The 19,922-nt window shown below is 44.3% G+C and overlaps 1 protein-coding gene across 2 annotated transcripts in view; it reads left to right on the plus strand.

Annotated features, from left to right (window-relative positions):
- IDH3B (isocitrate dehydrogenase (NAD(+)) 3 non-catalytic subunit beta) overlaps positions 1-19,922 on the plus strand; it is a 119,102-nt gene that overhangs the window by 28,839 nt on the left and 70,341 nt on the right. For both annotated transcript variants that reach the window (XM_033954281.1, XM_033954272.1), the window contains exons 5-6: positions 7,684-7,744; positions 18,656-18,788. In XM_033954281.1, coding sequence (XP_033810172.1) covers positions 7,684-7,744; positions 18,656-18,788 — 194 coding nt within the window. The remainder of the gene's footprint in view (positions 1-7,683; positions 7,745-18,655; positions 18,789-19,922) is intronic.

Below are 19,922 nucleotides of genomic sequence, written 5' to 3' on the forward strand. Positions count from 1 at the left end.
AAAGTTTGAAGAATCTGTCCCTCTCTACTCTCTCTATGCCCTTCATGATCTTGTAAGTCTCTATCATATCCCCTCTAAGTCTTCTCTTCTCCAGGGAAAAGAGACCCAGTTTCTCCAATCTCTCAGCGTATGAAAGGCTTTCCATCCCCTTAATCAGTCGTGTCGCTCTCCTCTGAACTCTCTCGAGTAACGCCATATCCTTCTTAAGGTATGGTGACCAATACTGGACGCAGTACTCAAGATGCGGACGCACCATTGCCCGGTACAGCGGCAGGATAACTTCTTTCGTTCTTGTTGTAATACCCTTCTTTATTATACCTAGCATTCTATTCGCTCTCTTAGCGGCCGCTGCGCACTGTGCCGTCGGCTTCATTGTCATGTCCACCATTACCCCCCAAGTCCCTTTCTTGGGTACTCTCATTCAATAACATCCCTCCCATCGTATAGCTGTACCTCAGGGAGATTGGATGTGCTCACTGGATCTCAAGGAGGCTTACACGCATATCCCCATTCATCCAGCCTATCGCAAATACCTTCGATTCAAGGTGGGTATCTTCAGTACAGAGTTCTTCCTTTCGGACTCGCCTCCTCCCCCAGAGTATTTACGAAATGTCTGATGGTGGTGGCTGCAGCTCTTCATTCTCATGGTCTTCACGTTTTTCCGTACCTGGACGACTGGCTTATCAAAGCCCTCAAGGGGTTATTGCAGCGACCCAACAGACTATTATGTTCCTCCAAAGTCTGGGGTTCGAAATCAACTTTCCGAAGTCTCAGTTGACCCCATCTCAATCTCTCTAGTTCATTGGGGCCACCCTGGACACCATCCAACTCAGAGCATTTCTACCTCCGTCGCGTCAAGATGCCCTCATTCACCTTTGTCTTCAAGTATCTCGTCTTCCATCAATTTCTGCAAGACAAATGATGGTTCTGCTCAGCCACATGGCTTCTATGGTCCACGTGACTCCTTTTGCCAGACTTCACCTTCGCATTCCTCAATGGACCCTGGCATCTCAGTGGCAACAAGCTACAGACCCGCCTTCCCGACAAATTACAGTAACTCCTTTGTTGAAGCGGTCTCTCCACTGGTGGATGCTCTCTTCCAATCTTTCCAGAGGTTTGCTATTCCACATTCTTCCTCATCACAAGGTTCTCACAACAGACTCGTCAACCTACGCATGGGGGGCCCATGTAGACGGCCTCCGTACCCAGGGTCTGTGGACTTCGGCGGACCAACTTTGTCATATCAATCTGTTGGAACTCAGAGCGATCTTCAATGCTCTCAAAGCTTTTCAACACCTTCTTTGTGACAAGGTGGTACTGGTCCAGACGACAACCAGGTGGCCATGTATTATGTCAACAAGCAGGGGGGTACGGGTTCTCACTCCCTGTGTCAAGAGGCTCTGAATCTATGGCATTGGACAATTCATCAGAACATCTTTCTCAGAGCTGTCTATATTCAGGGTCAACACAACTGTCTGGCGGACAACTTGAGTCGCCTTCTGCAACCTCACGAATGGATACTCAATTCCCCCATGCTGCGTCAGGTATTTGCTCGCTGGGGGACCCCGCAGATAGACCTTTTTGTGTACCCCCTCAACAACAAGCTGCCTCAGTTTTGCTCTCGAATATATTCTCTACAACGTCTGGAGGCGGACACTTTCCTCCTGGATTGGACGGGTCAGTTTCTCTATGCCTGCCCTCCATTTCCGCTGATTCTCAGGACTCTTGTCAAACTCAAGACGGAATATGCCACCATGATTCTGAAAGCTCCTCTGTGGCCCAGACAACCATGGTACTCCCTTCTACTTCAACTCAGCACCAGGGAACCTCTACTTCTACTAGTCTTTCCCTCTCTGCTTACTCAGAGTCAGGGATCTTTACTTCATCCCAATCTTCAGTCTCTACACTTAACAGCTTGGTACCTTTCGGCCTGACTGACTCCTCGCACTTCTCCCAGTCTGTTCAAGATATTTTGGTCGCTTCCAGGAAGCCATTCACTCGACAGTGTTACGGCCAGAAATGGACTAGATTTTCTGCTTTGTGTTCCACACGTCAGCTAGAGCCAATGTCTACATCCTTGGCTTCTGTTTTGGACTATTTACTTCACTTATCGAACTCTGGACTTCAATCTACATCCATTCGAGTTCATCTTAGTGCTATTGCTGCTTTTCATCAGCCTCTTGATGGGAAAGCTCTCTCTGCACATCCTGTGGTTTCCCGATTTATGAAAGGACTCTTTAATGTTCATCCACCAATTAAACCGTCTCCGGTGGTTTGGGATCTCAATGTTGTTTTAGCTCAACTAATGAAACCTCCATTTGAACCACTTGATAAAGCTCATCTCAAGTATCTCACTTGGAAAGTGGTTTTCCTCATTGCTGTCACGTCTGCTCGAAGAATCAATGAGTTACAAGCTTTGGTTGCGGACCCACCTTTCACAGTTTTCCACCATGACAAGGTGGTCCTACGTACTCATCCAAAATTCTTGCCTAAAGTGGTTTCAGAATTTCATATCAATCAATCTATTTTTCTGCCAGTATTTTTTCCGAAACTTCATTCTCACCCTGGAGAAGTGACGCTCCATACTTTGGACTGCAAACATGCTTTGGCTTTCTACTTGTAACGCACTCAGCCTCACAGAACATCTCCTCAACTTTTCATCTCTTTCGATCCAAATAGGTTGGGATGTCCTATCTCGAAGCGAACCATCTCCAACTGGATGGCTGCTTGCATCTCTTTCTGCTATGCTCAGGCTGGTCTCCCTCTGCAGGGTAGAGTCACGGGCCATAAAGTTAGAGCAATGGCAGCATCTGTAGCTTTCCTCAGATCAACTCCTATTGAGGAAATCTGCAAGGCTGCCACTTGGTCCTCGGTTCATACATTCACTTCTCATTACTGTCTGGATACCTTATCCAGGAGGGATGGCCATTTTGGCCAATCTGTTTTGCAAAATCTTTTTTCTTAAATTGCCAACTCTCCCTCCATCCCTTTCTGCTTATCTTGGAGGTCACCCATGTGTGAGAATATGCTGCCTGCTTGTCCTGGGATAAAGCACAGTTATTTACCATAACAGTTGTTATCCAGGGACAGCAGGCAGATAGTCTCACAACCCACCACCCACCTTCCCTAGTTGGCTTCTTAGCTAGGTATCTGAACTGAGGATCCTCACAGGAGCTGCGCCCCCCTAGTTCGGGAGGGAGGGTGCTCACGCATGCGCAATGCAGCACTCTGAAGCTCTTATAAAGATCTTCAAGCAAGTCTGCTTTCGAGGCTGTCTGCTGCGGGGCTCCGTCGGTGACGTCAACCATGTGTGACAATATCTGCCTGCTGTCCCTGGATAACAACTGTTACAGTAAATAACTGCTTTCCCGTCTTGGTGAGTTCTGCCCCATTCACGCAAGCTTTGTCTTCATCTGCATAAGCTCAAAGACTTTAAAATCATAAGTTTTCAAGGTTGTGTGGTTAAGGTAGAGCTTACAGGAATGGGGCAGAGACAGCGACAGCAACAAAACTTATGGAGAAGGGATGAGGAAATTGAGTTCCTGTGTGGACGGGTAAAAATTTGTCCCCATGTCTTGCTCTAATCCTAGCTAGAGTCTGCATCCTATTAGTGAGATCACTACATGGCTCTTCTATTGTTAATACCTATCAACTATGTGTATCCTTTATAATGATTTTTTGATGTTGAGCCATCAGAGGTGAGCTTTTCATATTTATATCTTCATAAGAGTTGAATTACATCAATTTTTCTTATATTCACCCTTTTATGTGTATATTAAGTACATATACTTCTCATTTATATGAAAGATACATTTGAAATCACTTATCTCTAAAGAATGCCATGGGGAATAGATGCCGACCCAAATTCATGTTTCATGGGCTGCTGCTTCCAGAAATTGAGCCATGAATTTTCTGAGGACCAGCAGGCAGAATATTCTCACATGTGAGTGATTGTCATCCACTGAACCCAGCACAGCCATCACAAAAAAGTGTACTATCACTTTAAATCTTAAGACCGCCCATACTGCATGTTGTTGCCTTCCCATCTGAAAATTCGCAAGACCATTGGTTCTCAGTTTTCTGCAGAGCTGAGAAGCTGTTTGTTAGTTTCTCTCAGCGCATCAAACTTTTGGTAGTTTTTGTGAGTCCTCATTCGAATTTTTTAATTTATTTTAGTCATTATTTTGACCTTAATTTTTTTTATTCTTCCAGTATACTGTAAGTTTTCATTTTTTTGGGCCTTCGGGCTCCTCTCAGCCTGTTTTCAGGCCAGGAGCGTTGACCTTTTTTCAAATTACCAATTACTTGACCTTTCTAGACCACAGAGCAGGGGTGTCAAAGTCCCTTCTCGAGGGCCACAATCCGGTCGGGTTTTCAGGATTTCCCCAATGAATATGCATGAGATCTATTAGCATACAATGAAAGTAGTCTTTTTGACCTTGCATCAGCAGTTTTTCCCTGGAATCGGAGACAGAGCCTAGAATAGATGGACACTTTAAATTACAAAGAATGGCCTAGAGATTTTATAAAGGTGCCTCTCCATAATCTACTTAAAGAGGCTTTAGTTAAAAACTGATAAGCACCACTCTCTTTCACAGAGTAGCTCCAGGCAAGTTTTTTTTTTTTTCAAAATATATTTTATTAAATTTTTGTAATAAGTAAAACTTCAAAATGCAAGATGTACAACACAAGAAAGCTTGCACCAATACACTTCCCAACTTAACCCCGCTTCAGGTCTACCCCTCCCACCCCCCCCATCCCTCCCCACTCCCAATCCCCTAGCTATGCCTTAAAAAACACAAATTCCAATCCAGTGCTATCACAGCAAATACACTCAAACATTCAATAAATGGCTACGTGCCCTTGGCGTTAAAGTTTCCCAAAAAGGCGTCCAGCAAAGACTAAATAACCGTCCCTGCGCAGAGTCCAAGGAAGGAAAACAGAGCCTCTCCATGGATGCTTGGTGAATCATCAATGTTCTCCAACGTGAAAGTGTCGGGGAATCAGTGGAAATCCAGCACAGCAAGATTGCTTTCTTCCCCAGTAACACCGCTCTTGACAGAAAGCTGCGAAATCCCTTTGGAGCAGACAAGGGAACATGATCCAACGCAAACAGCATCACCGGGTCCAGGACAAAGTTGTAATTCCACATAGTTTGAATATGTAGCTGATGCCAAAATGCAGTGATCCGAGTACAAGTCCAGAACTGATGTCCCAAGGTAGATGGCGAATGAGGACATTTGAGACATTGGTCAGTCGCACACATTTTAGCTCGAAACTGATATGCAGTTGATCTGTAGAACCTGTGTAAAAATTTGTAATTAAGTTCAAACAAGATAACATTATGAGTCACACGGGCTGTCCAAAAAGTCCCCCTGCGAATCATAGTTGCAGTCACCGCACAAGGGAGATCCTGAGACCATCGTAAAGCAATTGAATCGTAGTCCGGTTCCCCCAATTGTTCCTGAAGGTGACGATGATGAAATCTCAAGGGGATGTGTGCCTGAGCCGATAAGCTCAACGCTTCGGAGAGGGACTCCATGCAGCGATCAGTGAGGGATACTCTCGGTCTCCAGGCAAGTTTGATACACTACATAGAATCAATCTTGTTCTGGTTTTAATAAGCCTCAATTTCAACACTAGTCTTTAGTCTGCTTTTAAAAAAGGCACATAGTTCCAGAACATATGCAAGCACACCACCTGGAAGAGAAGGTAGAATCCTTGATAAATTTGGACTCTAGAGTGTTCCAAATTTCCATGCTAGCTAGCAAGATCTTGAATTACAATTTTTATATAAGAACATAAGAAGTTACCTCCGCCGGGTCAGACCAAAGGTCCATCGTGCCCAGTAGTCTGCACCTGCGTCGGCCCATCAGGTCCATGACCTGTAAGGTGGTCCTTGTCTAAGCCCTTTAATCCCTCTCGTTTTTTTATTTTATTTTTTTTCTATCGATACCCTTTCTATAGCCTATCTCTACCTCTATCTGTATCCCTCAATCCCCTTATCCTTCAGGAATTCATCCAATCCTTCCTTGAAACCCCATAGTGTACTCTGTCCTATCATAACCTCCGGAAGCGCATTCCAGGTGTCCACCACCCTCTGAGTGAAAAAGAACTTCCTAGCATTGGTTTTAAACCTGTCCCCTTTCAGTTTCTCCGAGTGCCCCCTTGTACTTGTGGTTCCCAATAGCCTGAAGAATCTGTCCCTTTCTACCTTCTCTATGCCTTTCAAGATCTTGAAGGTCTCTATCATGTCTCCTCTGAGTCTCCGCTTTTCCAGGGAGAAGAGCCCCAACCTCTCTAACCTGTCAGCGTATGAAAGGTTTTCCATACCTTTTATCATTTTCGTCGCTCTTCTCTGGACCCTCGCAAGCATTGCTATGTCCTTCTTGAGGTGTGGCGACCAATACTGGACACAGTACTCCAGATGTGGGCGCACCATCGCACGATTCAGCGGCATGATAACTTCCTTCGTCCTGGTTGTAATACCCCTCTTAATAATGCCCATCATTCTGTTTGCCTTCTTGGAGGCTGCTGCACACTGTGCCGTTGATTTCATTGTTGTATCCACCAGCACACCCAAGTCTTTTTCTAGGTTACTCTCCCCTAGTACTAATCCCCCCATTTTGTAACTGAATATGGGGTTCTTTTTCCCAATATGCATGACCTAGCATTTCTCTAGCATTTGCCATTTATTTGCCCACTCTTCCAGTTTAGTTGGGTCCCTTTGTAGGTCTTCACATTCTTCTGCAGTTTTGACCCTGCTGCAGAGTTTGGTGTCATCCGCAAATTTTATAACTTCGTACTTCGTCCCTGTTTCTAGGTCATTTATAAATACATTGAACAGCAGCGGTCTGAGCACCGACCCCTGGGGAACACCGCTTGTGACCTCCCTCCAGTCCGAGTAGTGGCCCTTCACTCCAACCCTTTGCTTCCTGCCTGCTAGCCAGTGCTTAATCCATCTGTGTACATCCCCTTCCACCCCGTGGTTCCACAGCTTCCTTAGTAGCCACTCATGGGGTACCTTGTCAAAGGCCTTTTGGAAGTCAAAGATAGATGATGTCTATGGGTTCCCCTTGGTCCATATGGCTGTTTATCCCTTCAAAGAAGTGCAGTAAGTTTGTTTGGCATGATCTTCCCTTGCAGAAGCCATGCTGGCTCGCTTTCAGTTGTCCATTTTTTTCTATGTGCTCGCAGATGCTGTCCTTTATCAGTGCTTCCATCATCTTACCCGGAACTGAAGTCAAGCTTACCGGCCTGTAGTTCCCCGGGTCGCCCCTCGATCCCCTGATGTTTTTACATTCAAATGTTATTCATTGATACGCTTGTTGTAAGATGAAAAAATGAATAAAGATTTAATTGAATGCAAAAAAAAAAAAAAGAATCTGAGACAGGAATGGAACCTAATTATCGAGTACATTAATAGCTAGCCACCTCCTATTTGGTGATACACTTCTTATTTTTATTTCTCTTTACACTTTGATTTGATGTTACACTATTTCATTTGTTTGATAATTCCATGGCTGTGCCTTGCTTCCAAAATCACGGTGTGATATTCCAGATAATTCACCCTTCAGCTCCTGCACTTTCTTAAAACAGTTGGAAATTACTTTTTCTAAACTATAGGGTATGTATGCTTGTCAGGTTTTGAATTTTCATGCATTGCTGTGTTTATACTTGCAGGGAAGATTCATACTCCTATGGAGTTCAAAGGAGAGCTGGCCTCCTATGAAATGGCTCTCAGGTATGTCCTTTTGTGAAAACTAATTGTCCTGTGTCTGTATTTTTTTATAATCCTGAACTTTAGCCCAGTGCTTATTGCATAAAGGAAGGAAACATTAACCTAAAAGGTAATTAAGGTAACAGCAAGAAGGAGCACCACCTCCTACCCGCGCACCCCCCTCTAATCCAACTCTGTAATCTTCTTTTGCCACGATACCTGCGATATCCATTCTGTATTTCTACTTTACTGTGTACCGTATTGAACTGAATAGGTTTGACGGGATATAAATAAAGCTATTATTATTATACAGTGGTACCTTGGTTTACGAGCATAATTCGTTCCAGAAGCATGCTCGTAATCCAAAGTACTCGTATATCAAAGAAACTGTCCCCATAGGCCATAAAGGCAACACTGACAATTCATTCCAGAACCTAAAAGGTGCCGAGGAAGTGGCAAGGCGTGGCCCAGGGGTCTGTACCTGATGGGTGCTGGGTCTCTAGTTACGCCTCCTCTGTCCACCAGCCACTGAAGAACCCTGCAGTGCCACTTTGGGGGGATGCCTCATCTGTCCGCCAGCCGCTAAAGAACTCCTGAGCCCACACAGCGCCGCTTCAGTGGGATTCCTCTTCCGTCCGCCGGCCAGCCTTCCACTCTGGGTGCCTTCCGCATGTTGGAGAGCCTCTATCTGAGCCCATGCAGCCGCGTGCCGTCCCACCTGCACGTTGCGTATGATCACGCATGTCAATCATCGACGTGCGTGATCATACGGAACGTGCAGGTGGGACGGCACGCGGCTGCATGGGCTCAGATAGAGGCTCTCCAACATGCGGAAGGCACCCAGAGTGGAAGGCTAGCCGGTGGACGGAAGAGGAATCCCTCTGAAGTGGCGCTTCCTGCAGCTGTAAGTGCTCGGTTTGCGAGACAAAAGTTTGAGTGTTTTGTTCGTCTTGTAAAACACTCGCAAACCGAGGTTCCACTGTACACCAAAAAAAACCCCACGAGAAAAGAACACAATAATGGACTATTTTATATATCATCTCAACCCTTTTAGCTCAGGATGGTTTACATTCTGAAAAGCCTGGTGTCTATGACCTTGATCACTTGATGAATTAGTATGGTCATTTCCATGGCAATCTGCTGCTGGTTTCCTTTGAGGGCCCTCCCACTAGAAGGGTTGCTGCTTTGTGGGTGGAGTCTTTGTTCGTTTTCTCCAAATGAAATTTGCAGGGCGGCTCCTTTTGGTCTTCTCTCGCTCATGCCGCTTTTGGGACTTTGCATAGTATGCATATTACTGAAGGCTGCTTCATGTTGGTGATAGTTGCACACAGCAGGTTAGTTCTACATTGTTCTTCAATGTTTTCCTTTGTGCCTGTTGCTTGTTTTCATGTTTTGCAGAGCAAAATGTTGCTGGGGAGCTTTCCCAGTACCCCCTTCCTTGCCATGGATTTGTGCAGGTATTTTGCTTGGCTTTGGGACTGAACTATAGGGGACTCTAACTCTCTCTCGCTCAGGTGGGAGGAGCATGGGCTCAGAAAAGTGTTTGGATTTCTGCAACACCTGGATTGCAGGAAGGGATTGAACACCTAGCATTCTGAATCCTCCAGAGACTAACAGAAAAAAGATTTTCAAAGGTGAAGACCTAATCTTCCACTACCTTTCACCTCTTAGTGGTCATGAATCAAACAACTTGGGGGATTTTGAGATTTGGTTCTCCCTCTCCCTTCGGATGCTCTCACCTCCACTTCCAGGGCTTGCCTATCTGTTCTTCATTTCAAGGGCAAATGGAGTCACTATATCAATACTACATGGTCCTGTACCTTTGAGTCCTCCCTTAGTACGGCCTCTTCTTCCTCACTGCTGGAAATCTGCCTCATAAAGTATTTCATCAATGTACCTGGGTTGGCCACTGTTGGATACAAGATACTGGGCTTGATAGAACTTTGGTCTGTCCCAGTATGGCGGTTCTTATGTTCTCATGGATGCTTCTCAGTCTTGCCACCTTCTCTCTTAGTTCTATCATTTCCTTCATGAGGGATTCAAGCTGAAGACATCTTGCACATGGAAATAGCCCCTCTTTTTGCATAATGTTTTTTTGTCTGCACAGAGGCAGAAGCTGTAAATAATGCTCCGAAAGAACTGAAAACCCCCCAAAAACATTTTATTAGTATTAGGAACTGTGGTGAACTCAGCAGAACCCCACAGTCTGATGACCAAGTAGAAGACAACAGATTTATTCTTCAAATATTTGCTCCGATGCCAGACCTTAGGCCCCGCCCTGTGCATCACATGGGATATAGAGGGAGGAGCCTAAGGCCATGATTGGCTCAGACACCTAAGGCTCCTCCCCTTAGGAGGGGCCTTAGGCATCTGAGCCAATCAGGACCTTAGGCTCCTCTCCATGCATCATAAGAACATAAGCAGTGCCTCCACCGGGTCAGACCATAGGTCCATCGTGCCCGGCAGTCTGCTCCGCGGCAGCCCAAACAGGTCACAACCTGTCTGAATCACCAGAAGGGGCTCCCTTGCCACCTTGGTTTCTCATTGAAGTCCTATCTTCACATCGAAGTCCTAACCCTCCGGTCTTGCACATGCACGACCTGGTTGGGTTTCTATACTTATTACCTGGTTAGCTTTCTATACTTGTGTTACATCCCAGCTCCTCCCTCAGTATCCCACGATCCCTTTATCCCTCAGGAATCCGTCCACTCCCTGTTTGAATCCCTGTACCGTACTCTGCCTGATCACTTCCTCCGGTAGCGCATTCCAAGTGTCCACGACCCTTTGGGTGAAAAAAACTTCCTTGCATTTGTTTTGAACCTATCTCCCTTCAGTTTCTCCGAATGCCCCCTCGTACCTGTTGTAAACTAGAAAAAATTAAAACTTGGCTTAGCTCCAATAAGTTATCTTTGAACATACAGAAAACACAAACAATGATTTTTACTTGGAGAAAAGACATCGTCCCAATATCCTCATTTTTACTCGATAATTTTCCAATTGTATCAGTATCATCATTAAAAATCTTAGGTGTAATTATTGACACTAACTTAAATTTCCATGACCACATCAACCAAACTGTCAAATCTTGTTTTTACAAACTCCGTCTTATACGTTCTATTTCCTCTTTTTTAGAACCCAAATCCATTAGTATACTTACTCATTCTATGATAATATCAAAACTAGATTATTGCAACTCTTTACTCTTCAATATACCGCAAAAAGAAAAAAAGAGACTTCAAATTATCCAAAACACCGCAATAAAACTAATCCATAAAGCAAAAAAATATGACCATGTAACCCCATTATTGATCAAATCCCATTGGCTACCCATTAACCACCGAATTACTTTTAAAATAGCACTATTAATCTTTAAGACTATGGCATCTAATGAACCACAATTTATATCCAAAATGATTATTCCTTATCATTCTTCTCGATCCCTTCGATCCTCATCTCAAGATCTATTATCAGTTCCTTCTCTAAAAATAGTAGGCACAAGAAGAAATGAAATGTTCTCCGTTTTAGCACCTAAAACTTGGAATGATCTGCCCCTCTATATAAGAAAAGAAAAAGACCTCAATTCCTTTAAAAAATCTTTAAAAACCTTTTTATTTAAAGATGCTTTTATTATTTAAAGATTTAAAATTCTGTTCAAAAAATTGTTGTTTTTCAAGCTCAAAATTTTAATCTTCTAAATATATTTTTTGCCCTTTCCCTATGTGTTTACCTTTAATGTTTCTTCCATCTTAGATTGAGAAAATTGTAACTGTGCCCTTTTTTCCCTAATGTACCTAGTTAGTGACGTAACCCCTTAAGTTCTAACACTGTATGTTATAAATTTATGCTTTTTAAAAAAGTTTGTTAAGAATTTTTGTTATTAATACTGCTTGTTATCTTATATGATGTTTTAAATTGTACATCGCTTAGAAAGTGTTATAGGCGATTCATCAAATAAAATTGAACTTGAACTTGAACTTGTCCCCTTCAGCCTGAAGAATCTGTCCCTATCCACCCTCTCTATGCCCCTCATGATCTTGAAGGTCTCTATCATATCTCCCCTGAGCCTCCTTTTTTCCAGAGAGAAGAGCCCCAGCCTATCCAACCTCTCAGCGTATGGGCAGTGTTCCAGCCCTCTTACCAGTTTCGTTGCTCTCCTTTGGACTCTCTCAAGTACTGCCATGTCCTTCTTGAGGTACGGTGACCAATATTGAACGCAGTATTCCAGATGTGGACGCACCATCGCTCGATACAGTGGCATGATGACTTCCCGCGTCCTGGTTGTTATGCCCCTCTTTATGATGCCCAGCATCCTGTTGGTTTTTTTCGAGGCTGCTGCGCACTGTGCAGATGGCTTCAGTGATGCATCCACCATCACACCCAAGTCTCTCTCAAGTCTGCTGTCTCCCAACAATGCCCCCCCCCCAATTTGTAGTTGAACAACAGGTTCTTTTTCCCTATATGCATGACCTTGCATTTTTCCACGTTAAAGCGCATTTGCCATTTGTTTGCCCAGTCTTCCAGTTTGTCCAGGTCCCTTTGTAGGTCCTCACACTCCTCCCTGGACCTAACTCTGCCGCACAGTTTGGTATCGTCTGCAAATTTTATAACCTCGCACTTTGCCTCCTTTTCCAGGTCATTGAAAAATATGTTGAAGAGTAACGGCCCCAGCACCGATCCCTGTGGCACACCGCTCGTGACTCCCCGCCAGTCAGAATATTGTCCCTTTTCTCCGACCCTCTGCAGTCTACCCGACAACCAGTGCTCCATCCATCTGTGCACATCCCCTCCCACCCCGTGGTTCCACAGCTTCCTAAGCAGCCTTTCATGTGGCACCTTGTCGAAAGCCTTTTGAAAATCGAGGTAAATGATGTCTATAGGTTCCCCATTGTCCACCCGACTGCTTATTCCCTCAAAGAAGTACAGAAAGTTCGTTAAGCATGACCTTCCCTTACAGAATCCATGCTGGCTTGTTCTCAGTAGGCCATTTCCCTCGATATGCTCGCAAATACTGTCCTTGATCATAGCTTCCACCATCTTCCCTATAATTGAAGTCAGGCTCACCGGCCTGTAGTTCCCGGGGTCACCCCTCGATCCCTTCTTGAAGATAGGTGTGACATTCGCCAATTTCCAGTCCTCTGGTACCTCTCCAGTTTTCAAGGATAGGTTGTAAACATGCTGGATTGTGCCCGCTATTTCTTGTCTTAGTTCCTTTAGAACCCTTGGGTGGATCCCATCTAGGCCCGGCGATTTGCCGCATTTTAACCTGTCTATCTGTTTGAGGACATCCTCCTTACTTACCTCTATGTGTTCCAATTTTTCAGCCTGTTCCCCACTCATGAGCTCCTCTGAGTCCGGTATATTAGATGTGTCTTCTCTCGTGAAAACCGACGAGAAGAACGTGTTCAATCTCTCAGCTACCTCTTTATCCTCCTTAATCACTCCCTTCCTATCCCCATCATCCAACGGCCCTACCTCCTCTCTCGCTGGTCGCTTCCCCTTTACGTAACTGAAGAATGCCTTGAAGTTTTGTAAAGGGGAAGCGACCAGCGAGAGAGGAGGTGGGGCCATTGGACGATGGGGATAGGAAGGGAGTGATTAAGGAGGATAAAGAGGTAGCTGAGAGATTGAACACGTTCTTCTCGTCGGTTTTCACGAGAGAAGACACATCTAATATACCGGACTCAGAGGAGCTCATGAGTGGGGAACAGGCTGAAAAATTGGAACACATAGAGGTGGTGCACCGGAGAGGGGAAGACTCGTCATTGTCGACAGGCAGATTTTGGAGCTGAAGGAACCTTGCTTTCCTCCAGCTCCCAACGTTTAACAAAGGTACAGGGTTCAGGGAGGGGGGTTTAGGGAGTAGAGGTGGGGTCCAGGTGAGCATCCGGTGGCAGGATAGAGTGGGCATTCCTCCTGCCATTTTTTTTTTTTTTCAGGGGGAGGGGAGGTTGGGGGGGGAGGGTTGGTGGTGCAGGGGGGCTCAAGGACCAGGTGGAGGCATGGTGCAGGGGTATTCGGCCAGGAAGAAGGGAGTAGGCATCCCTCCTGCCATTCTCGGTGCCATGGGGGGGGTGTTGCGGTGCTGGTTCATGGGGCATCATTAGGGAGAGCCATCAACTCAGGGAGCTTCTTTTTCTTTTTTTTAATGGGGCAGATTGTAACATCTGTGCCATTAAAAACAAAAAACAAAACAGAAGCCTTAACAGCAATGACTGAAGGCTGCTGCTTCCCCTGTCACTGCTTTTAGGGCTCTGCATATGTGTAAATAGCGCACTGAGCAATCTGTCGAGTTTGCATGCAAATGATTTGCATCTCTGTGCAAATCATTTGCATGCAAACTTGTTAGAACATCAATCACTGGTCCACAATCAGCCAGAGAACTGACCAACAGCAATCCAGTCTGTATTACTGACTGATTAAGTGCATCTAGCACAAAGTGAGGAGCATAAGCATTTAATACACTTGATTCATTCACCAGGCACAGCACTTGCTACACATTTCTAGATTTAATTTTGCTAATATGGTATCTGCAGTACCGGACACCCACACATTCACATATTGTTTTACATAAGTGACAGTCCTATCCTGATTCATTAAATAATGCATGCCATTCCAATCTCAGAATTTAAATTCCACAGAGCCGGAGTATCCCAATGAAAAACATTTCTGCTCCTATCCCTCCCTCCCATAGTCTTGGTGTCTCTTTCCTCTCCTCTCCCTTCCCTGGTCTTCCTTCCCCCCCCCCCAAATTGGGTGCAGCGAAAGCAGCATTTCTCTCCCCCCCCCAAATTGGGTGCAGTAACATCAGCGTTTCTCTTCTCCCCCCCCCCCCCGGAAGATTCACTACAGGCTAAGGCAGGAGATAGGTCAGTGACGGCAGGACCCGGCAGCGAGGAAAACCCGAAGCAAGCAAGAACACCAAGTTGTAAGCTTCTTTCCATGCCCTATCTCCCATCTTAGCCTGTAGCAAATCTATTTCTCGGACCTGCTTTATTCCTCTCAGGCATTTTCTCCCTCCTTTTCTATGAGCCAGCAGCAGTTACTTAAGCACACAGCTGCTAGCTCCCGCCTCTCCTCTTTCCAATTGGTTCTCCTGCACAAAGCGAAACCAATTGCAGAAACACATCAGCCTATCTTGTGAGATCCGCAGCAGAACGAAAGCTAACACGACATTGGGGTTCTCTCTGTTTTGCGCACTCGGTCGTAATGAGCCTACAGCCCCTGCCTCCAACTGTGACTGTAAAAACCGACCAGCAGTAGTGCTCTTCAATCTTTCACTAAGTACGGGGAAAGTACCGTTGGACTGGAAAACTGCCAACGTCGTTCCTCTACATAAAAAGGGTTGCAAGGCTGAGGCTGCGAACTATAGACCGGTAAGCCTCACCTCAATAGTGTGTAAACTCATGGAGACACTGGTTAAGTATAGATTGGATACGATCCTAAACGAGGAAAATCTCCGGGATCCCAGTCAACATGGATTCACCAAGGGTAGGTCATGCCAGTCCAATCTTATCAGCTTCTTTGACTGGGTAACAAAAAGACTGGACTCAGGCGAGTCCTTGGACGTCGTGTACCTGGACTTCAGCAAAGCGTTTGACAGCGTCCCACACCGCAGGCTGCTGAACAAGATGAAATCAATGGGGTTGGGAGAGACTCTAACTACATGGGTCAAAGATTGGCTTAGTGGCAGACTTCAGAGGGTAGTGGTTAATGGTACTCTCTCTAAAATGTCGGAAGTGACTAGCGGAGTGCCACAGGGTTCAGTCCTGGGCCCTCTCCTCTTCAACATATTCATTAGGGATCTGACTCAAGGGCTTCAAGGCAAGGTAACCTTATTCGCTGATGATGCCAAACTATGCAATATAGTAAACGACTATAATCTAAAGGATGCTATGGAGCAAGACCTGCGTACTTTAGAAAGCTGGTCCTCGATCTGGCAGCTGGGCTTCAACGCCAAGAAATGTAAGGTCATGCATCTCGGAAACAGAAATCCTTGCAGAACTTACACCCTGAATGGAGAAACTTTAACCAGAACTACGGCAGAACGAGACTTAGGAGTAATCATCAGTGCTGATATGAAGGCTGCCACTCAAGTGGAGAAGGCTTCATCTAAAGCACGGCAGATGATAGGTTGTATCAGGAGAAGCTTCGTCAGCAGGAAGCCTGAAGACATGATGCCATTGTACAGAGCCATGGTGAGACCTCATCTGGAATACTGTGTGCAATTTTGGAGGCCACACTACTGTAAAGATGTGCTCAGAGTTGAATCGGTTCAGCGGATGGCCACCAGGATGGTCTCGGGGCTAAAGGGTCTCCCGTACGAGGAAAGACTGAGCAAGTTACAGCTCTACTCTCTCGAGGAACGTAGGGAGAGGGGAGACATGATTGAGACATTTAAGTACATCACGGGATGGGTTGAGTTGGAAGATGATATCTTTCTCCTGAAGGGACCCTCAACCACAAGAGGTCATCCGCTCAAACTCAGGGGAGGGAAGTTTCGTGGAGATGCCAGGAAGTACTTCTTCACGGAGAGAGTGATTGAGCATTGGAACAAGCTTCCAATGCAGGTGATAGAGGCACACAGCGTCCCAGACTTCAAGAACAAATGGGATACCTATGTAGGATCCCTACGAGGGTCAGCTAAAGGATAGGATCACTAGGGTATAGACTTGAAAGAGCGGGTCAGTAGAATGGCATTCTTACAATTCTACTTAAATGGGACATTAGACTTAAAAGGGAGGGTCGATGGTGTGGGCAGACTTGATGGGCTGTAGCCCTTATCTGCCGTCATCTTTCTATGTTTCTATGTTTCTAACCTGAAAACCCACTTGTTGGTGCTAAAAAAAAAAAAAAAAAAAAAGGCAGGCTAAGGCCAATTCGCGACCGAGATGACAGCCGGGTGCTCACCTAAATTGGCCGGGCGGAGCGCCTGGCTAGAAGGCACTAGGGAAAACACTGCTGTCTCTTGGAATGTTAGACTCGCACTGAGCCACAGCTGTGCATGAGTAACCTTGAGACATCACAAAATGTACAGACTTATTTGAACACACTTGCTACTTTTTCATACTCGAGTAGATAAATTATTTAATGCTCCTTAAAAATTTTAGTGCATGCAAAATTGATTTCATGTGCATTAACATACAAAACATGTGCAATAACTTTGTGTTAAACATTCTAAAATGTGTTTAATTCTTTATTTAAAAATTGTAAAACAAACAAATTACCCTAAAATGAGAGCTATTCTGAAAACAAACTTTTTTTTTTTTTTTTTTGCCTGTGCACATCCCTATCAACTACCTCCCTCATTTTTTAAAACTTCTTTCCAGTCTGCCTCCTATTAAGATCCTGTGTTCTTTCTGAATGCTAACCTGTTTGCTTTTATCTTTCTACTTCTTGTGGAAGCAATACTGATCCTTTTTATTTGCTTTCCTAACACAAAAGGTTTGTACAACTAAAATGGCTCCTTTTCATTTTCCACACTGTTCCATATTACCTAGATTCTTCTTAAATGGAGCCCAGGAAAAACCATCCTATTTAGTGCTTTTGGACAAGTAAATACTATGTACTGTAGAAACATAAACAGAAAAATGACAGCAGGTTTAGGGCCATACGGTTTATCCAGTCTGCCCATCCATACCAACTACTAATCTCTGCTATCATTTCCGCTCCCTTAGAGTTCCTCTATGCTGGTCCCATGCTTTCTTGAATTTAAATAGAGTCCTTGTCTCAGTCATCACCACTGGGAGGCCATTCCGCAAATTCACCACCATTTGCACAGAGAAGTATTTTCTTGGATTACTCTGAGTATGTCCCCTTTCACCTTTCTACCACACCCCTTCATTCCAGAGCTTCCTTTCAATTAAGAGGCCTGGCTCCTGTGCATTTTTGACATAGAAGTATTTAAATTCTCTGAATTGTCTCCCTTCTGCTTTTCTTCCATTTTGAGATCTTATATTTGCTATAGTTGGGATGTGTCGGTCAGTGTTTGGCAGATTGAAATCTTCCACCAATTATACCTCCTTCCTTCTTTTAATGTTATATCAATGTTTTTCAACCTTTTTACACCTATGGACCGGCAGAAATAAAAGAATTTTCTGTGGACCGGCATCGGTCCGTGGACCGACGATTGAAGAACATGGAGCTAAGTAGTGGGCCAGACCCCGCCCCCATAATAGTACTAATTGCACCTTGCACTTCCCGTGCCTCATCTGGAAGCCTTCCCTCTGACATTGCACGTTGGAGAGAAGGCTTCCGATTCAGGCGCAGGATGCCCGTAGGAGCCACTGCCCGTGGCTTTGTGCACTGAATCAGTTAGGAAGAGGGAGCTGGCTCGAAGATAATGCCGCAGTGATTGCACCATGGACCAGCGGTTGAAGAACACTGTTTTGGGCCTGATGCACATGCTGGCCCTGTGGACCGGCAGGAAATTTCTGTGAAATGGCACTGGTCCATGGACCGGTGGTTGAAGAACACTGTTATATATGACTTCAGCTAAATCTTTACTAATCACTTCTTGTGCTAGTTGAGATTTTTTGTTTATATTTATAAAGCAGGCACCTTTAGAATAGAATGAAAGGCTAGTAATTAATCAGTTCTGTCTGGCCAGCTGGAATTCCACAGCAGAGTTTACTGTTATGTTATAGTATACTCCATTCTTCACTTTTGTAATCATCAGGATCAAAGGGGAATATGTTATAATTATTTCATTATTTCATTTATTTTTTATATTTTTTTGATTGGAGGCTTTAAAAAAATCCTCTAAAAACTCAAATTGATAACACTTCCCTAGTTCATATACATTGAAATAGTCTAAATTAGAATGCTTTAGTAATTGTAAATATTTGTCTTAACAAAGAATTTGCTGGTGCCTTGGGCCCATGTCATAATGGTGCTTCTTAGACATATATTCTTCTTACAGAGCTGTTTTTTCTACAGACGCAAGCTGGACCTATTTGCCAACGTTGTTCATGTGAGCAGTTTGCCTGGTTTTAACACACGACATAACAATCTGGACTTGGTTATTATCCGGGAGCAGACAGAGGGCGAGTATAGCTCACTGGAGCATGAGGTGGGCAGAGAATGTCGCTGTCAAATCTAGTCATTGTTTGGGTTTCTTTCCTCCACAGTATGGGGGTAATTTTATAAAGTTGGTTCTATTGTAACATTCATGCACCACTTATGTGCATAATAATTCTAGCACATATATGGCAAAAAGCCACCTATATGCTGTTCTAGAAATAGAATTATACAAATTTATCTACACAGTGTGTATTTTATAGATGGGCACACACATAGGTAGAGTCTGGTTTGGACTCACACTTAACATGCATAACATTGAATACTATAAATTACACTTGTATCGCTGGCATTTAGGCTTGTATAAGTGCTTGCATCTAAATTATAGGCATGTATTTCACCTGTTTACACTAGTATTCTATAAAGAAAAGTAGGCACCTTAAATAGAGGTGCATTGTTACAGAATTATACTTCAAGCAATAGCACATACTGTGTGTTAGGAAGTAATACATGACTAATCACTGCCCCCTTATGTTGCGGCAAACTGGGAATACCAGGATAATTAAACTCCATAATGAGCATTGGTTCAATCATACTTTTATTGTCAAAGTAGGCCTGATGAGAGAATGTCTCTCCAGGACCACTCAAGACAGATTTTTGCTTTGGTATTACAGCAAGTTTCTTGGTTAGTTTCTTAGTTAATTGCTATGTATTATGGCTCATTATTATGCATGATATGTTTTCCTGCTATTGCTAAAGCTGATAGAATGTCTTTCATAAAGGGTTTAAACATAGTGGTTTGTGGGTATATGACTAATGGTGGGGAACGAAGACGGTGATCCAGTCAGGTTTCCAGGATTTCCCCAACAAATATGCATCTATTTGCATGCACTGCCTCCATTGTATGCAAATAAATCTCATGTATATTCATTGAGGAAATCCTGAAAACCCGACTGAATTGCAGCCTTTGTTCTCCACCACTGGTATATGATAGTTGCAAACCAGGCTACAGAAAGTACAGGTGCTATTTATTCACACATGCTCATAGAAGTCTTGACCTAAGTCTAAAGCAGGGGTGCCCACACTTTTTGGGCTTGTGAGCTACTTTTAAAATGATTAAGTCAAAATGATCTACCAACAAGAAAAAAAATTTTTAAAAACCCACTAAGCACACTGTACACATAGA

This window comes from Geotrypetes seraphini, chromosome 1 (genome assembly GCF_902459505.1).
Source record: "Geotrypetes seraphini chromosome 1, aGeoSer1.1, whole genome shotgun sequence".
Lineage (NCBI taxonomy): Eukaryota > Metazoa > Chordata > Amphibia > Gymnophiona > Dermophiidae > Geotrypetes > Geotrypetes seraphini.